The sequence below is a fragment of the Aedes albopictus genome, chromosome 2 (assembly GCF_035046485.1).
Source record: "Aedes albopictus strain Foshan chromosome 2, AalbF5, whole genome shotgun sequence".
Taxonomy (NCBI): domain Eukaryota; kingdom Metazoa; phylum Arthropoda; class Insecta; order Diptera; family Culicidae; genus Aedes; species Aedes albopictus.
In genome coordinates, this window is record NC_085137.1 from 201,581,768 (window position 1) to 201,600,521 (window position 18,754).

The window sequence follows — 18,754 nt, forward strand, 5'->3', positions numbered from 1 at the left end:
GACTGTCACCTCTTCACAGCACATGCACGCATTTTTTGCGGCGTGAGCGCGAGTCGGTCGACGATTTTTTTGTGAAGGCACCTTTCTTCCTGAAGCAACCAAAAATATCAGCCTGCGGGGTGTAAAACGGACGGGAAAATCTAATTTTTCACGGTGAAAAATGGCGGCGGTCGAAACGAAACCCGTGGAAGTGCAGGAAAACCTGGTCAACGAAGCGGAAAAGGAGGAAATCAACGATGAAAATGCCGACGAAAACGTTTCAGACGAGAAGAAGAAAAAGAAGAAGCCTAAAAAGCCGAAGAAGACCGGTGAGTAACAAAAAGATTGTGTGCGGTTTTGTCTGGGGGTTGATGGGGAAGGATGCAAATCTAAACCTAAACAACATCCGTCAATAATGGGGGGTGGAATGGGTGAAAGGCAGGGAAAGCGCATCAACCAGCTTCCTGAGATATGTACTTATTCAAGGGGTAAGAGAGATCAGGGTAACACGCACCCCATAATGGGAGGTATGCACTTCAGACGGAATCGCTCAAGTAATCTTACCTTGACCTGATTTATAGTTTAATAACTGCCAGGCTTTCGTATAATTAATAAATTATAATTACAATCTGGAATGAAGCGACGCTTTCTCATTTCTTGAGCGATAAATACCTTGCGTGAATTTTCCACGCATCGAGATAGGCCAAGAAATTTCTTGCGATCTGCGTACTACACACTAAGATCAGCTCGGTATTTTTCCCATCTTTTTACTGAGTTCTCAACAGCAGATTTAACTCGGTACGCTCGGTTATTTATTTTGCGGATATTCTGTAAATGAGTTACCGAGCTCAGCTCACAAACTGTCAAAAGTTACTGAAGCACGGTAAATATCGTTACTGGTGAACGGTAAATACGATTACCGAGTGTACCGAAATAAATCTGCTGTTGAAAACTCAGTAAAAAGATGGAAAAAATACTGAACTCAGTGAAAAAATTACTGAGCTGGAACATCTGAATCTAAGTGTGTACCCATTAGAAGGGAAAATAATGGATTACCGGCAGGGAGTGCGTTCAATGTTGCTCAACAGGAGTAAAATCATTTTATTTTGTATGGCGAAAAGCATCTAAACTCGAATTTCTCGAAATGAAAAGCTTTTACCGAAAAAATATTTGGTAGGCACCAAACCGGTCATCATTGTGCACAACCGCTACCAAATATTTTTTCGAATAATGTGTTTCACTTCGAGAAATACGCCATTAGGTGCTATTCGCCATACAATATTTTTGCGATTTACTTTTAGCGATCTTTCGCGCATAGAAGCTAGCGCCACATTGGTCGATGCGGAGAGTAGGAAAACAGTCAAAGCATTTAATTCATTGATGAACATATACACTGAAGATATTTTCCGTTTAACTATTAAGTGTGAAACTACATATTTTTTTTTGCAATTTGAGATCACTTTTAAAAAGTATGTTCGGAAACATAAATTCTATAAAATTTCCCACAAATGAAAGTTAGGGTAATTGTTCCCATCGTTGTGGTAGTACCTATTGTTGCGGTAATGGCCAATTGGCTTCTTTAACGGTGTTGAGATAGTTCGATATTCTGAATCTGCATGTCAAACTGAGCCGAAATCCAAATTTTCATGAATTTCGGAGCGCGGGAACCTATTTAAAAATCAATTTGAAGTTTGTATGGGAGCGATTTGTCGAATCACCCCTCGTCGCAGTTTGTACTGGGCGGAGCTGTCAAACAGTTGCCCAGCTGTCAAAAGGTGATTTCAAAAAATTTCTTTGAAATTGATTTTAGGTACCAAAACAAGTTTCTAAAAATCTGAAAAAAATCATAGTGGCTCAGAAAAAGGTGCTCTTTCGTATAAAATCGAAAAATCAATATATTTGTCTTAATTTAAAAACCCAATTGAGCACTTTTTCGACTGAAATGTTACCAAAAGGTATTTTTAATAGATGTATTGTGCCTAAATTATGAGATTGCACCATTTGTTTGGTTAAGATTTTCCCAAAAACCTATTCAAAAAAAATATTTTCCTTAATATGTTTGCTGCTGTGTTCCTATTGTTGCGGTAGTGTTCCTAATGTTGCGGTATCCCATATGATTTCAATGGGATACTGCAACATTAGGAACAAATACCGCAACATAGGAACACATTGTTCTTTTAGATAAAAACGAATAAAATGCTCATAACAACCTCAAAGTGGCAATATTTCGTTATTTTCCCGTAGATAAAGGATAGATTTTATTATTTTCAATTCAATCCAAGTAAAAAATTTGCTTGGGGCGATACAATTGTGGTTTAAGCATGAACCCAGTGCTTAACTCCTCCATGATCGGTTCAATTACCCTATGTATGAAATTGAATGAAATTCATTAATGTGATAAATAAAATTTATGTTTGAGGGTTTTAACATTTATACATAGGTGGTATATAACAATTATTGGTAAACTTCCTATAAAAATCATTATTCAAGCCATAAGCAAATAAAAACAAGTAATTTCATCAAAACATCGATTATTATTTATTGGAACCTAGAGCGGAACTAAGTTATACGCACAATTGTACACATTTATCTTTCCTTTGCCTCTGTGGGATTGGTCGTCTGGTCAGCGAAAATTTTTGTCTCGGGCACTGAAATGGTTTGCTGGCCATCGATCCTCTGTTCTTGTTGACGTCGCTTCGTTACCCCAAAACGGACTGGCTCTGCCCGAGATGAATTTGTCAGCCGATGATGCAGCTGGTGTTTACGTAATTGCCCTAGCAACTGCCTTGGTCACTGCAGATAATTCCTTATTCAACGAACATGCAGTTCCCACGGCCGCCGGGTTCCATTCCTGTACGCTCATCCCCCAAGGCAGCAGCGATGCTTTACACCGTGTCCAATAAGTTCTCATACAAAATACAAATTTAGAAAATGTTATTTTATTTCACATATGTGATTTATATTTTCAAAGTGAACACATGTATCGAAAGGCCACATAATACTGATTGAATAAAGCATACGGTTTAGAATAACTTAATTTTCTATTTGTTTTTATAAGCCTAGCAGTACACTTCCGTTTTCTGAAATTCGATTTCTTCGGCACGCATGAAAAATGTTCGAAAAGTTTTTCATTCTACGGTAGCGAAAAAGAGTCCATAAGGATACATTTTGAGTTTGTATCTCAAGTTATGTACTAAATGGATACACTAAGGCTTAAACAATATAGTTTTAGTGATGATATGGTAAGATATTGGCAAGTAAGCTCAACTTTGGCCAATTTTCACGAAAATATCGGTTATATCAAAGATAAACATCATAAAACCTAAATTTTGGACAAAATTTACCTCATTAGGAATAGAAGCATGTTTTAAAAGTGAGAATAATGTGAATCAACCAGATAAGATGCACGCATGCTTCTTAAACACAACAAATCTCATTAAAATAGATAAATTTTCATTTTTGTTTAATTTACGTTTTATTTTGTACAAAATAAAACGGCTTCGTGCTTTACCAAGGCAGGATCTCATATATTTTCTCTTCTGGTCATAGTTGCTACTAGCAATGGAGAGGACAGGAACCTAATTTGTTTTAACTTAAAACCATTACTCGTTAAAATACGACGAAATACCAATGAATTGGCGTGCGCGCCAACTGAAATGGACTTACGACACATAAGCGATCAGCAGAGAAGGATAAAGGACAGTTAGTTCCAAAACATATGCTGTATTTGATGTGTGTTAGTTGGCCTATCAATAAATAAATTTACTTTGAACATCTTACTTACAGATGTGAAATGAATTGAATTTGATTTTGTATGAGAACTTATTGGACACGGTGTAAAAGTTCCGGAAGTTGAAGGAAACGCAAATGAATGATGAATGCGGGGGTGTCGAAGGAGTTGATGCGAACTTTATCCGGAGGATTGACGCGCTCCTGCTGGCTCCTAAGTGTTACCGTGCTTCCTGGGGGTTTGTTTTTCCCGTGAAAAAGACAAAGTCATGATTGCAAATTATTCACTATTATCACACTTTACTTACCTTTCTGGTGGGCTGTAGCCGAGTCAGCCTTCGATATCTTCTTTGAAGTTAAGATGTTATTATAACGCCGAATATTTGGCTGATGATATCCATTACGACCGTTGGAAACTTTTTGAATCACTGACTAAGCCAAACATGATAATTATAAGTGAACTTCTATAATTTTTAACTATAACGAAGATCCTTATAATGTTTATGTTTGCGCAAACATAAAGTTGAAAAACCTCGACATACAGTTTAAATTCGCACACATAAAAATAATCCTTGATATGTCTTATGAATTTCAAGGGCGCCAGTTACATAAACTTTAATTAACTTTGCAATTTTATCAGTGTAGTGGTTTCTGCTTTTAGTGGTGCAGCGTGTACGTACACGTTGCATTACACGAACACTACCTGAGTTACTGGTTGAAAATAGTAAACAAAAATCAGCTGTTCCCGGCAAAATCAAATGGGCATATTTTCAACCAGTAGATTTGCATTAGTGTTCGTGACGCCGCGCTGCGAAACCACTATAAGCAGTTGTAATGCCAACAATTCGACACTGATTTTTCATTTGGGCCTGACTGACATTTTCTAGTTCTCTTCATCGATCCTCTCTTTGTATTATCACAGAATGTGTATTGAGTTTTCCAAATATTTTTTGGTTGAAATGCGAAAAAGACAACTAAATGTTGCTATAGAAACAAAAAGAATAACGATTTTGTTTGTTTTGATCAAGTTATTAGCGAAAGAGAGAGTCGATGAAGAGAAATCGATCAAGTCAGTTAGGCCCTTATGAAAAATCATTGTCGAATTATTATAGCAACCCAAAAATATTGTTATGAATGCAACGTACTGGGTTCAATCCCTGACCCGTCTCATTCCTCTTATTTTCTATCTACTTTCTCCATACTCTCCACTCTACATAAGGTACACCGGGGCAAGTTGAAACGGGTGGGGCAAGATGAAACGCGAAGTTTTGAGATAGATTTCAATAAAATTTAGGCTGGAACAAATTTCATTTTCTTCTTTTGTCACTTTACTGGTTGACTTGTCAAGAGGGGGAGGATAAATAATAAATGTATTTGATGAAAAAATACCCAAACAATTGGGCAAAATCATCAATCTCATCGAATTTGTTAAGAAACCCCACCCGTTTCAACTTGCCCCGGTGTACCTTATACAACTCATGTATATTCATATGTTCATAGCAATCGCTAAAACCAGAAACGGTTGAAAAAGCCGTTTCCCTTTATTCTAACTTTCACAGCACAGTGTCAATCTATTAGATACCGCCTACGAGTTATGCAATCAAGCGAACTGTTCCGCATTAGCTTCACATCTTTTTTGACTGTCGTTCTATTAACTCTTAAATCTTGGAACAAGTTCCAGCTTGTAGAATTCTTTTTGAGAAATTGTAATCATTTGCCAGCTTTTGCAAAATGGAAACTAGCGTCTTCTAGTAGCAAAATCCCGCATCTAATGGTAAATCAACACAATCCAAACAATTTTGCCGAAGAAACCATCTTTCTAATTGATCGGGGTCTTGAGATATATGAAACTTAAAATTTGTAAGTTCTCTAGCGCCGCTTTTTGGTGGAACTTTAAACCAAACTATCCATCAACTGTGAGTCTTTGATCAACCTATCAGTAGGTCGTCTCCAGAAGCACGTTCTCCTCCATTTGGGAAATTTGTGCCATGACCAACCTAACAACTTTGCTGAAAACACCAACTCTCAAAATTATCAATACTCTGAGATATATGAAATGGTAATTTTGTCAGTGTTTCGTCTGTTTGGTTCTGATATCATAGAAATTATCGGTTTGAGCGGCATTTGATTACAATTTATTTTTTTTACAAGATCGCAGTACAATTACAATTTGCACAATTTTTGGAATTTGTATAGAGCGTAGATTTTGTCCAAACATCACATCTCCCGTCTCTCAGGAGTCTACTTAGTTTATGAACGAGTTCTAATGGTACGCAATGTATGAATGACACCTTGAAAAGGGCTCATACACAACGAGAAAGAAATAGTTTTGAATATAGAACTACCTTTGTCCACTGCAGGAGCCATTCAAGCCAGAGAAATTTGCTCTTTTCCACAAAACTTTTTTTCGTGACGTTACAACGTGAACTTCAACCAGGTGGAACTCAGGCGTCAGTGAACCGATTTAGTTTTTTTTTGTCTCATTTGAAAGATATTCTGGAGTATAAAGACCATACAAAATTTTATATTTGAAAATTGTTCCGAATTTGAATAAATTTCATAAAGGTTGCTTTTCCGTGACGTTACAACGCTTAAAAAACCTATACTTTGACCAGCCATACCTCAGAGGTATTACAATTAAAAATCTTTGTTTGCTAAAAAATCTACATATATTTATCTGTTAATCATGGAAAACTTTAGAAAAATCAGTGCGTTGATGTTTAAAACACGACAGCTTTGATGAATAGTATGGCTAAATGCCTTAAAATCATGATTTTATTGTTAATCTTAACCGTCGTTCAATAAATATTGATGGTTACATTAATATCATGTTGAATTTATTTTTGGACGACAAGAGTAATGTAGAATGTTATAAAAATGTGAAATATGTCAAATTTAAACTTTGAAAAATGAGTTGATGATACGGAGCCCGTAGAATGTGTCTTAGGGGCGATTTCTTCACCTTGGCTTAAGCGTTAAGCCAGGTTTAACTGTATGGGTAAGCCTGGCTTACCGGTTAAGCCGAGGTGAAGAAATCGGCCCTTATTTATACATAAATCACTTTTCAATTGTTCTAATTTCTGTGAATGTTAAGATTATCGACATTCAGCAGAATTTTACCGAAGTTAAGCTTTACTTAAGTTCGGTAAAGGTAAGGTTTCTTGTCCGGGATGAACCTGCCTACGGCAGAAAATCCCGCAATAAAAAAAAGAAATAAAAAAAAAAAGGTAAGGTTTCTTGTCGAAGTTTAGTAATTTTTTTCGCTTATTTTAGATTTTTTACTTTTTTATATTTTAACTGCTGAATTGGGTGTGTAAATATCTAACTTACAATGCAAATTGCAAGTAACAACACAAATGCTTTTGATTGTAAATTCATAACTTCAGAACCGATTTCAGAACACAGACAGTATAGCCAAAATTCAATGTATTCCAGACTAAGGCTTACAATACAATATCTTGAATAGTATTAACCCTCGAGCGATCGCGCTGTTGTATTTTGTACAACACGTTGAAAAAATCTCGCTTTTTGTACTCAGCATTAGTGTGGTGCTGACGCAGGTAGTCAACCGCGCGAGTTACGGAAGGTTAAGGAGAAACTTCCAGTTCTATAAATATCTCTGTCGATCCTCCAAGGGAGTACTTGTACATTACACAATGGCTAGCTGACATAAGATGATTAAGACATTTATAACAATATCGCCCAAGCCTTCGCGACCCACCATATATCAGCCCGCGACCCATAGTTATAGCCCGAGACCCCATTTTCGCAAATGAATTTGAACCCTTGTAAAACCAAGATTTGCACAGGCAATCTCGGTAATGTGAAAGAATGTACAAATGTTATGGCATTTTTCTGTGGAGGTCTGTCACATGTTAAATCTTCAAACGTTTTTCTCATTTCACAGCTGCCGAGAAAGCTGAGGCTGCCGTTCTAAGGGAAGCTGCTGCGGAAAAGGAAGCAGCCGAGAAGGCCGCTAAAGAAGTAGAGAAGGCCGCCAAAGCAGCGGAGAAAGCCGCTGCAAAGGAAGCCGAAAAGGCCAAGAAACAGCAACAGAAGGTAGAGGAACCAGCTGATGACGATGAAGATGAAGATGACGGTGCTCCCGGCGAGGGAGGAGCCGACGCAGCAAAGAAGAAGAAAAAGAAGCGTAACAAGAAGAAGGGATCGGGCGCTGCGGGCGGAAAGCTAGTGGCACCGTCCGTTCCCATTGTGGAACAGTTCAAGGATGGAAAATACCCGGAAGGTGAAATTATGCAGTATCCGGACTCGACCACGGCGAAGGACCGCTTCACCAGTGAGGAGAAACGAGCCCTAGACCGGATGCACTTGGACATCTACAATGAGCTCCGTCTGGCTGCAGAAGCTCACCGGCAGACCAGGCAGTACATGCAGAAATGGATCAAGCCCGGTATGACGATGATCGAAATTTGCGAGGAGTTGGAAACCACCGCACGAAGACTGATTGGTGAGAAGGGGCTGGAGGCTGGGTTGGCCTTCCCAACGGGATGTTCGAGAAACCATTGTGCTGCTCACTACACCCCCAATGCCGGAGATCCTACGGTGCTTCAGTACGATGATGTGACGAAAATCGATTTCGGAACTCACATCAAGGGACGTATTATCGACTGCGCGTTTACTCTTTCGTTCAATTCAAAGTACGATAAACTGCTGGAAGCCGTCAAAGATGCCACCAATACCGGAATACGGGAAGCTGGAATTGATGTCAGGTACGAACGTTGACAAGTACATTTACGGCTTTCCAATCTACTCTTCATTTTATTTTATTTTTTGAGTCTATCAAACTTATCATTTATTTATTTTTGGAAATATGATGGTACTTCCTACGTTTAAGCGTAACTCTCAAATTTTCACGTTGATTAGAAACATTGTACCTAGAACTGATCATTCAACCTTAAAAATAGGCACCGTGAACATATGAAAAATTTCCCAAATAAGCTAGCTCGTTATGTTCTAAGATGATCCAGTACTTGTATATAAATGAGAGAACATTAATGGTAATTAATAATTAATCAACGATATCCCACATCTCAAAATATATTCCCCTAATTTATTTATTTGTTTTTTTTTTGCGATAGGCTATGCGACATTGGGGCCGCCATCCAGGAGGTCATGGAATCTTACGAGGTCGATTTGGACGGCAAAACCTACCAGGTGAAGAGTATCCGCAACCTGAACGGGCACTCGATCAGCCCGTATCGCATCCACTCCGGCAAGACTGTTCCGATCGTGAAGGGTGGCGAAACGACCCGCATGGAGGAGAACGAATTCTACGCCATCGAAACGTTCGGTTCGACTGGGCGCGGTATGGTGCATGATGATATGGATTGTTCGCACTATATGAAGAACTTCGACACGCCATTCGTCCCGTTGCGTCTGCAGTCGTCGAAGCAGCTGCTAGGGTTGATCAACAAAAACTTTGGCACGTTGGCCTTCTGCAAGCGTTGGTTGGACCGAGCTGGCGCCACCAAGTACCAGATGGCCCTGAAGGATCTCTGCGATAAGGGAGTGGTCGAAGCTTATCCGCCGCTGTGCGACGTCAAGGGTTGCTACACTGCACAGTACGAGCACACGATCATGCTGCGTCCAACCTGCAAGGAAGTCGTTTCACGCGGAGACGATTATTAGACGAAGAACTGCTAATCAACCGGTGACCCAGTGAATTTCTCGGAAGTCCGTCGGTGGGCCATTTGCCTCGATTTGGTACATTGAAACAAGTTATAGTAAGTATGCGTTTAAAATTGTTTCGTTTTCTAAGTTGAAATCGTGTATCAATATCTGGGGGGTTCAATTGTAACAAAAGTAACATTTATTATTGAATATACAACTAGTTTACGCGTTGGTACAGTATTGGTTGTGGTTAGGCTTGTTTTCTCGATCCGAAATCCTACTTACTTGATGCTTCAATGATTCTACTGAGTTACCTACCTATAGAAAACTGAACCTCAACGGGTGCAATCAACCTTTAACAAAAAAAAAGAAAAAAGACATTTCACAAGTTTTATAATGGGTTTATCAGTCTATGATAAGTTACTTACTTACTCTGCTCTTATGTGTTAAAGGTGATGATAAAACGCAGCCATACCTCAAATTTTCAAGATGCGTGTTGTATAGTTCTAGAGGAAGTCGGCCTCCCATTTACGCCGTGTCTTTAAAACTGTTTTAGGTGGTGATCTCCTGAAAGTCTTCGCGACGATAGATGTGGGTAACTCTCGCTGAGACCGGCCCACTATTTACACCATGTCTTCAAAAATGTTTAAGGTGGCGATTTTCTGAAAGTCTTCGCTAAAAAAGTAAGGAAAATCCAATCGATTACTTGAATTGATGGACCCCCCGTTAGTTCGATCACAACAATTTTTGCAAACCCCCCGATTTTGGTCAAATGGTGGCTTATTTAAACCGTTATAATTCGAAAGTTTCTTCAAAAACCACCTCAAAACAAATTGTTGTTGAAAAGAGAAAATACCTGAAGTTGAAGTTTGGATAGGCCTTAATTAAATGCTTTCGTTAGTGAAAAGACATGACCGGTCGTTATAAATCAGGAATAATTCTATATTATTTAGTATTTCCTAGACCAAATCAACACATTGAGATCTTCCACCAGCAGAAGCTGGCGTGCCAGTCCCTAGAAGATAAGAAAGAAAGTGGGGTGATCCGACTTTTATAAAAATAGACTTGAACATTCTTGTCACCCACTCCAGTAATATTTTGGTTTAATTCCATGAAATCTATAGGGGATTGTTCAACAATCTTGAAGTTTTCTGGGCAGAACCGACCACCGAAGACAAGTTTTAGATTTTAGACGCTAGGTGGTGCTATAAGCGTTCCATCATAACCATTTTTGATTTCAAAATAGGTAACTATATAGGGTGACGTCATGGGGGGTTTTTGTCAGCCAAATTGCCTGAAACTTGGCAATATAATTCAGCTTAGTTGGGAAGGATTTGAGACCAACTCTGAGCTCAATAGGTTTCAAAAAAAAACCCAAAGACGAAGAGAACAAAACGGCCGAGAATAGGCAATTTCCCCTATGTCAGTATATGTCCTGATTCCCGAACTTTTCATTGCTACAATATTGCAATGAAAGGAAAAGGAGTCGCATGGTAGCTAACTCATTTCCGCACTTTTATAGTTGTATCTTTTGAATCAGTGAGCCGATTTCGGATATCAAAACTATTTTATCGAGAAGATTATTGTTTATGATCGTATAACTGTCCCATATGTGACAGAATGATTTTCGCAAAATACACATATATGGCCTCCGATTTCAGCGACCTCTTAAGACCATCCCTGGACAACTTTTTCCCAACCCAGAGAGCAAAGATTCTCAAATTATTCAGCGAATACCTACATCTCTTTCATTAGTAATGTTAATGGTAGAGTAAATGTACAGTCCTTAGATTTTTTCTTGCAATGTGAAATTTAAATGGTTACTCTGTAATAACTAATTTTGATCGTGATGATTACCAAAAAAAAAAAAAATACACAGGATAACCAGCAAATATGGTACTGATATGAGATCATAGGCAGATTACCCGAATAAAAAATACAGTTGAAAAACCTAACGTTGTATTGGTTGTATTGTAACAGTACTATTTAGAACCATATTTTTACAATAGACACCACTGTAAAAATAAAAATACAAAAACAATAAGATGTAATGTAGTCAACATACAGTGAATTGTAAATAAGATTTTTACAATATACAGTGACGATTCGTTCGTTGAGAGCTCGTTAGATGGGCTGTCTCAATGGTTGAATGTTCACTGGTTGGGGCAAAACCCAACTAAAAAGCACTGTCAATGTCAAAATAGATGTCAAAACGAATTTGACGTCTGACCGCATCACAGCTCCTGTATACAGAACGTTTGCGCAAGTATGTGAGGGTTTCGTGACGTATTTCTCGTCACTTGCGTGTGTCTAGGGCATTTTGATCAATTGTCAGTTGCCCCAACGAACGAACACGATTCGCTAATCGGGGCGCAGTCGTGACCCAACCAGCGAATCCGGACTGTATTATACAGATTGTTAATTATCGTAACAATACAAAAAATATTTTTCTCCACATATATTTTTTTGTAAAACCATACATTTTATTGTAAATGAATTGTTCTAAATAGGGTGGGGCAAGATGGGTCACCTAAGGATGGATCACCATAACTTTGTAAATACAAATCGTATTGGTTTGTATTCGTCCGCTACTCTTTAATACACTAGTTATGCTAAAAGGCGATAAAAAGTTCCTTACATACAAAATATGATATTAAACGAGCAGTTTTAAAAAGTGATCAATTTGGCGCCGTGAAAAAAGTGCGGGGCAAGATGGGTCACCTTTTAAGTAATTCACATTTTCTCAACGAAAAACGTCAAAATATGAGATTTGTTCCGCATTCATATATGCTCCATATCCATACTGAGTAAACAAGAGCTACTAGTAAACATTTTATAAATTTATTTTAAATATAAAAAACTTTACGATTTGAGTGGTCCTAAGGCGACTTGAAAATCGATGTTTTCACTAAAAATTATCATAATTTTATGTTATAATTTTGAGCGTTCATTCCGCTTGATTGAAGTCAGTTATGAGATGGTCTTGTAATAAAAAATAATTAACTTTTGATTGCTCCAACAATACGTTCAAAATTGAAGGTGACCCATCTTGCCCCGCGGCCGTTTATATGGAGATTATATGGAATGTATCGCATAAGAAAAATGGCTAAAAACCATTTTATTTTATATTTCCAATGAGAGTGAATTATTTTTCAATCAATGCCCCAAACTTTTGTATATTCATGCTGGTCATCTAACAAAATTATTAACATCAACAAAACATGAGTAATGCGCCCAAAAATGGCACTGACCCATCTTGCCCCGCCCCACCCTACTGATACGTGGGTTTTAATATACCGTACATTGTATGGTACATGTATGGTTTCGAACAATAAAGTGCTGTAAATATATTGTTTTTAATTGTAATTCAACTACTGGCTATACATTCAATCAAATGGTTTATGAATGGTTCTCTTTTGTTATGTTGTATTGTTTTACATTACATAATCCATATAATGTTATACTATCGCGTAATGTTCCTCCTGTTAATGCCATCCCTTCATATTTAGTATCGCCCTCGTCTAAGTCTGGGTAGTCTCTGATTGCATTAATAGTTGAAGCTTAGGCTCTCACGCCCAGGGATGCGAAATGTACTGGAAAATACGGTTATCGGCTGTACATTTGACATTTTTCCACACGAACATCATAGGCTCAGCCAAACTCAAACTGTTCGAAAAATAAATGTCATAACATTTTTTTTCCTGCAGCCTTCTTCCTCGAAACGGTTTCCAAACGCGAGAGCGCCAGTACTCGAGCACAACGACGACAAAAATTTCTGTCTCTCCCGTTTTCGCATTTTTCTGCGTTTCAAACCGCTTGTAGACAAACTTCTTTACATGCATCACAAAGCTAGGAGTGTGCTCTAGCTATTTGTGCAAATAGATTTAAATTATTTATTAAAACAAGTGACTTATTAGCAGTTGAAAATATTTGACATTTTTCGCAATCATCCGCCTCAGCATGACTGCTCATAAATATTTTCGTGGGGAAGCGAAAACCATCAAGCGTCTGCTTGACTGCCGTCGGCGCTGCGTCTGATGGTATTGGTGCTGCCGTTGTTTTGTTTTTATTTTACTGCCAGTATCGATGAACGGAAAAGAGAAAAAAGTATTTTTGCCATCCCTGCTCACGCCCCACCAGCCAGATAACCGGGTTTTGCAAACTAAGCATTATTTGTGACAACACTTTGAGCGGCATGATGGAACTATGCCGTGCGCGCTAAGTGTTATTAGACCACTAATGTAGTTGCATGAAGTGGGTGACGAGCTACACAAGTATCATTACAGCATGCTTAACCGTTATTGCAATATTGGGGCTCCAGTTTGATTATAGTTTGAAATACATAACAACTCATGAGAAAACCACAGAGAAACAGACGTAACACTTAGAACAAATTTCATTAAAAAACATCGTCACGAAAACGTAATCGCCCAATGCTAAACGTATTGTGTTTGGCCGGGCCGCCACTAGATGGCGGTAGTGAGCAAACGTCAAACAGGAGCAAAAACAATACCAGCGCCACGAGTGGTTGATCGACCTACTACTGAATATTTGAATCAACCGTTTAAAAGGTGATCGATGGGAAGCAATTAGAGTGTGACGTCTGTTTCTCTGTGAGAAAACTGTCAAGTTCGATTCAAAGTTCGGTTAAAAAGCGAACCCGCAGACGAACCTATATTAAAAGTCGTTTCAGTGTCCAGTCCAGTACATACGTTAAACTATGTTAAAAATGGGTCGACGTCAAAGATAAATTTCGTCAATCGCATTTGATTCGGTTGTGGCCGAAGGCAAGTTCACATGAGAGAAAAGAAGAAAACTCCCCTAAATGCAAATACAGAAAGAATAATGTTTATCTCATCCACTGATTTACGGTAATCTGACCTGCGTCTTTCCGGGTTGACCTACATTCGTATTCCTCTCATTGCACTCTACATATCTAGCCCGCCATATCTCTTGCATCTGCAGTCCTTAGGACACCTGGTTTACCACTTATTTAAACATTTTAGGCAGCATCCATTTATTACGTAACGCTAAAATTGGCATTTTCCAACCCCCCTCCCCCCTCCGTAACGCTTTTTTGTATGAAAACACGAAAAATTTTGTATGGGCCGTAACGCTCGGCCATACTCCCCCCTCCCCCTAGAGCGTTACGTAATTTGTGGATGGCGCCTTATGGACTTCAAATAGATGTTTCAAATTGTTCACTTTTTTCTCTTTTCTTTTTTGAACATCTCGCGAACATAAACAAAACAAAGCACGGAAAAAATATAAAACTGAATTAGAAATGCACGGAACAATATTATTTCGGAAAAGTAAATGATTCAAACGTAAGAAAAACAGTAGGGGTACTCACTAAACAGATTAAATTGCTGCGTAAGCCATGATTTTCTGCTTATTTGAAATGTTTCATGATTTTGCGAATGAAATAATCAAAGATTGCCTGGGTGATCGCGACGTTTAATCAGTTTAATCAGTTTACGCTGTTAAGTGAATCCCCCTAGTATAATATATTGTTACATAAAGATCGGGTGTAAATGTATAGTAGCTACAATGTTATGCGAATGGGGGCAGCATAAAATCATCTATTCTTTGTTATTTCGTCACGTTTGCTTAGGGGGTGCACCTACCGCTCCCAATCCTCCGCGATAGTCGATGATAATACGGTACACGTTTCCATTTTCATGCATTTTCGGCGGACAATATTTCGCAATATGCCCAAACTTGTTGTAGTTTCTACCGTGTATGCACCAAACTTTGCGCAGTTAAGAAAAATCAAATTTCTAATCGTTATAAAAAATACAAATAAACAAATTATATCATGAACAACATGCTCATACGATAGACTAATGATCCTTCTTTGAGGCTGCAATATTTAAAAAATCATAATATGAACCAAAAAATACTTAAAATAGAAAAACTATTTCATTGCCTTGTTCCTAACTTTGCGCACAAAATCTTCGATTGTTCCTAACTTTGCGCATGGTGTGCCTAACTTTGCGCATACTATGGATTGCTTGAAAAAGTCATCAAAAATACTATTATTTAATGTTACCCCATTGAACTAAAGTTATTCAGGTAGTGTGCTCTTAACTGATCTTTGTTGAAATACTTTGTCCTACGAGACAGGGGCGACGGATGCCTCCGGCAGTTCTTGAATTCGTCTGCGGTTCGTACTAGGCACCTACCCTGTGAACAATCCAAAATTCATGAGGGGTTTTCCAATGGGTAGAGATCAAAGGTAAAAGCTTCCTGATAAATGGAGTGATCGTTACGGATAGGAACAATAAGGGATCATTTAAATAAGACGTCCATCTTTGGTGGGAGGGGGTGGGGTTGGAGTTGTCTGAAAAAGTGTGATATGCCATGTATTAGGTATAGGTACTATGAAGCGTAACGGGGTAACCCGGGGGAGGAGGAGGTTCAAAAATTTAAAAAAAATGGTGGACGTCATATTTGAATCGTCTCTAACATTGACCGCCGGAAAAGTCAAATTAAGGACTGTTCACAAATTACGTAACATTGTAGACATACCAAGAGTGCCTGCCGTAGTGCTACGGTCCAAACAATTTTCTACTAATTTTCATACAAAATTTGCTACATGGTGGAGGCAGGCCTGAAATTGTCAATACAATTGTTACATAATATTTAAATGGTTCATAAGTCATGTATTCACGTTCATCATGCATTTACTGAAAGTGCGCAAAAATTAGGAACGCAGTGCAAATATTGGTTCCAAACATTGCGCACCACTATTTACTAGTTAAATTGAAAAAAAATATTACGAACTGTGATTGATATTACTAGAATATCACCTTTTTTGTCAATTAACTGCAAAATTAATCATCGTTGCACAGTTTTATCGAGGAAAATGTTGATTTTTAGTAGAGTTACTTCTTGGCAGCCGTGTTAAGACGAGGCAAATTTTGACTTTTTTGTGTATTTTTTGTTTATTATTCAACATAAACAAAGATTTTATGGTAATATAATTTTCGTCAAATAATGTTTATGTTTACACAATGCTAGTGCAATGATTAAACTGGTAAAAATGTTGACATTTAGTTATTTTTTTAATTATTTTACAAGAATGCGCAAAGTTTGGACCTGCGCAAAGTTAGGTGCGCACACGGTACACTTTGAACCCTTGCTTGTCGTTTTCGCATTTGCATCTTACCTTGCATCTTACTTTTGCTTACACACTTGCTTTTTACCTACGAATGTAGCGCCGCACACTGGAATAACAGGGTCCATTTCATGGCCAAAAAGTTTTAACACGTTTGCATGGTGTATTATGTATGTACTAGCGATAAAACTGTGAATTTAGATATTGAGAAAGCATTTTGGATTATAAATAGCCATATTAATCCACTTAAAGGTTAGAAATGATTATAACCTCTTTAAGGACAACGTTTATTTTCACCCCCAAAAATCGCTTAAGGCGTCGAACATTTTTATTTGACAACAGAGAACTGAAAAATAATTATATTTCCATGAAAAATATTGTTTGGAAAAAAGGGCCGCCTAGTTTCATAGAAATTCTCCTACAAGTGTGAGAGAAATTCAATTCTTTTATAAGTGTAGATAACGTGTTCATGTCTTCAGCAAACTTGTAAGGAGTGTCATAATTGGGCTACTTGCTGAACAATTGTTTTATCTTCACAATTTTTGGGAATATGGGCCGTTATTTTTGAACGGCCCCTTAAACTCAGTTTAAATGTTGTACCTTTTTCTAGATGTTTTGGGAATCACATTTTCATTTTGGGGTAACTTTTATGGTGCCCTGGAAAACACATCAATACTCAAAAATTAATCATGGATTGAAATTTTAGGAGTTTAAACATGATGATAGAAGCCGTGTGGAATATATCAGTTTGAATTTTTCTATTAAAACATGGCATTTTAACACAACTTTATACATAAAAGTAAGTTCATGGAGTACTGAGTGAAAAACTCAATGAGTTTAGCTATAAAACACAATATTTATCTGAAATTTTTTTTATCAACGGTACATCAACATATGATTACATGCTACAAATAGTGAGCTCTTTATTTGAGTTGTTTTTGATTTTTCATAACAAATTTTGAACACGACAGTTCTAGCTACATTAGATTACTATTGCATTGCATACATTTAGGCGTTTATCGGTGTATGGAGAGTTCTGCCCAAATTTACTAAATTAATTCCATTTGACACATTTTGTTAAGAGCACGGTGTGTCTGGTAGAACAAAATTAATTTAAAAAAATCGGTATCGCTAAAACACCCACCAAACGAAAGCTGAAGGTCCCCTCTTTCATTTGAGACTAAAAGGAGAAAGTTCTATCGGCGGGTCTAGAACAATTTTTTTTTTCAAATATTTCTATCTTCGAGGCTTGTGTTTTTTTTTCTCAACCTTGATTGTAGCCAAATGGGCTTGTATGAGGTCGCCCATTAGTAACGTGTCCTTTTAAAAGAGGTAACGGGTCAAATCAAAAATCAAAAGTTTTCCTTACAAAATATTGCTTAGACATAAAGTGCAAAAAAAATATTTAAGGCAGTTGAATAGAATTTCAGCAGTATCTGGGCATATATACAAATAAACTTCGCCTTTTATGTGGAAGTAGTTATTGCGGCTGCAATTTTCTTATTTTTTATTGACAGTGTCTTATGATTTAACAGTTTTACGATCAAAGTAGGCTGAGTAATGTCAACAAAAATAGAACATACATCAAAGTAGCTCGGATAACGGGGCACAACATTTGGAAGGTAAACTTTGTTTTGAAAACTGAAAGTTTTTTGATGATGCAATTTAGATCGTTCAAATGAATAAAACGATCTAGAACTCCACACCAATTTTATCAATGTGATGGTCTGTCTTATATCCTTGTATGCCTTGGCTCGGATGCAATTATCACATGCCGGTATTTGTTCAATTTGTGCACCTTTGTGGTACCTAAGACTTAAACATTTTTAGTTAATTTAGACTATTGCAGTTAGGTATAGCTCCTTACTTTTAAAGAAACAACTACGACAAGAACCCCCTAAGTGACGAGGAAAACCAAACCAAAGAGTACGTTTTGTGTTTGAAGAAGTGTTTTTCCGCCACAATTATCATCGAAAGCAGTTAATATTCCCTGTTTTAGATTTGTTTAGTAAAATTGTCTAATAACGGGTAATTAGACATAAAAAATATTAGTAACAGTATATGTTTGTGAACAGGTAGCCTTACTCAACTGAAAAAAAAAACAGAATAATTACATTACATTACTACATGTCTAACGGTATATGTAGTAAGAACAATGTGCTAATCTGTCGGTTATCCATAGTTTGATCTTTTGCTATTTTTTTAATCTGTTTTAACGAGATTTTTAGCCCTTGGCTAGTTCATCTCGGGACCCACGCTTCACTTCCCAACCGAAGGAAGAACTCACATTTTTCG

At 37.6% G+C, this 18,754-nt stretch overlaps 1 protein-coding gene across 1 annotated transcript; it reads left to right on the plus strand.

The window, feature by feature from the left end:
- Positions 1 to 43: 43 nt before the first annotated feature.
- LOC134287871 (uncharacterized) lies at positions 44 to 9,579 on the plus strand. Its single transcript, XM_062851003.1, has 3 exons — positions 44 to 308; positions 7,616 to 8,438; positions 8,808 to 9,579. The coding sequence occupies exons 1-3, from the start codon at positions 161 to 163 to the stop codon at positions 9,355 to 9,357; spliced, it is 1,521 nt and encodes a 506-aa protein (XP_062706987.1). The 5' UTR covers positions 44 to 160; the 3' UTR covers positions 9,358 to 9,579.
- Positions 9,580 to 18,754: the final 9,175 nt, after the last annotated feature.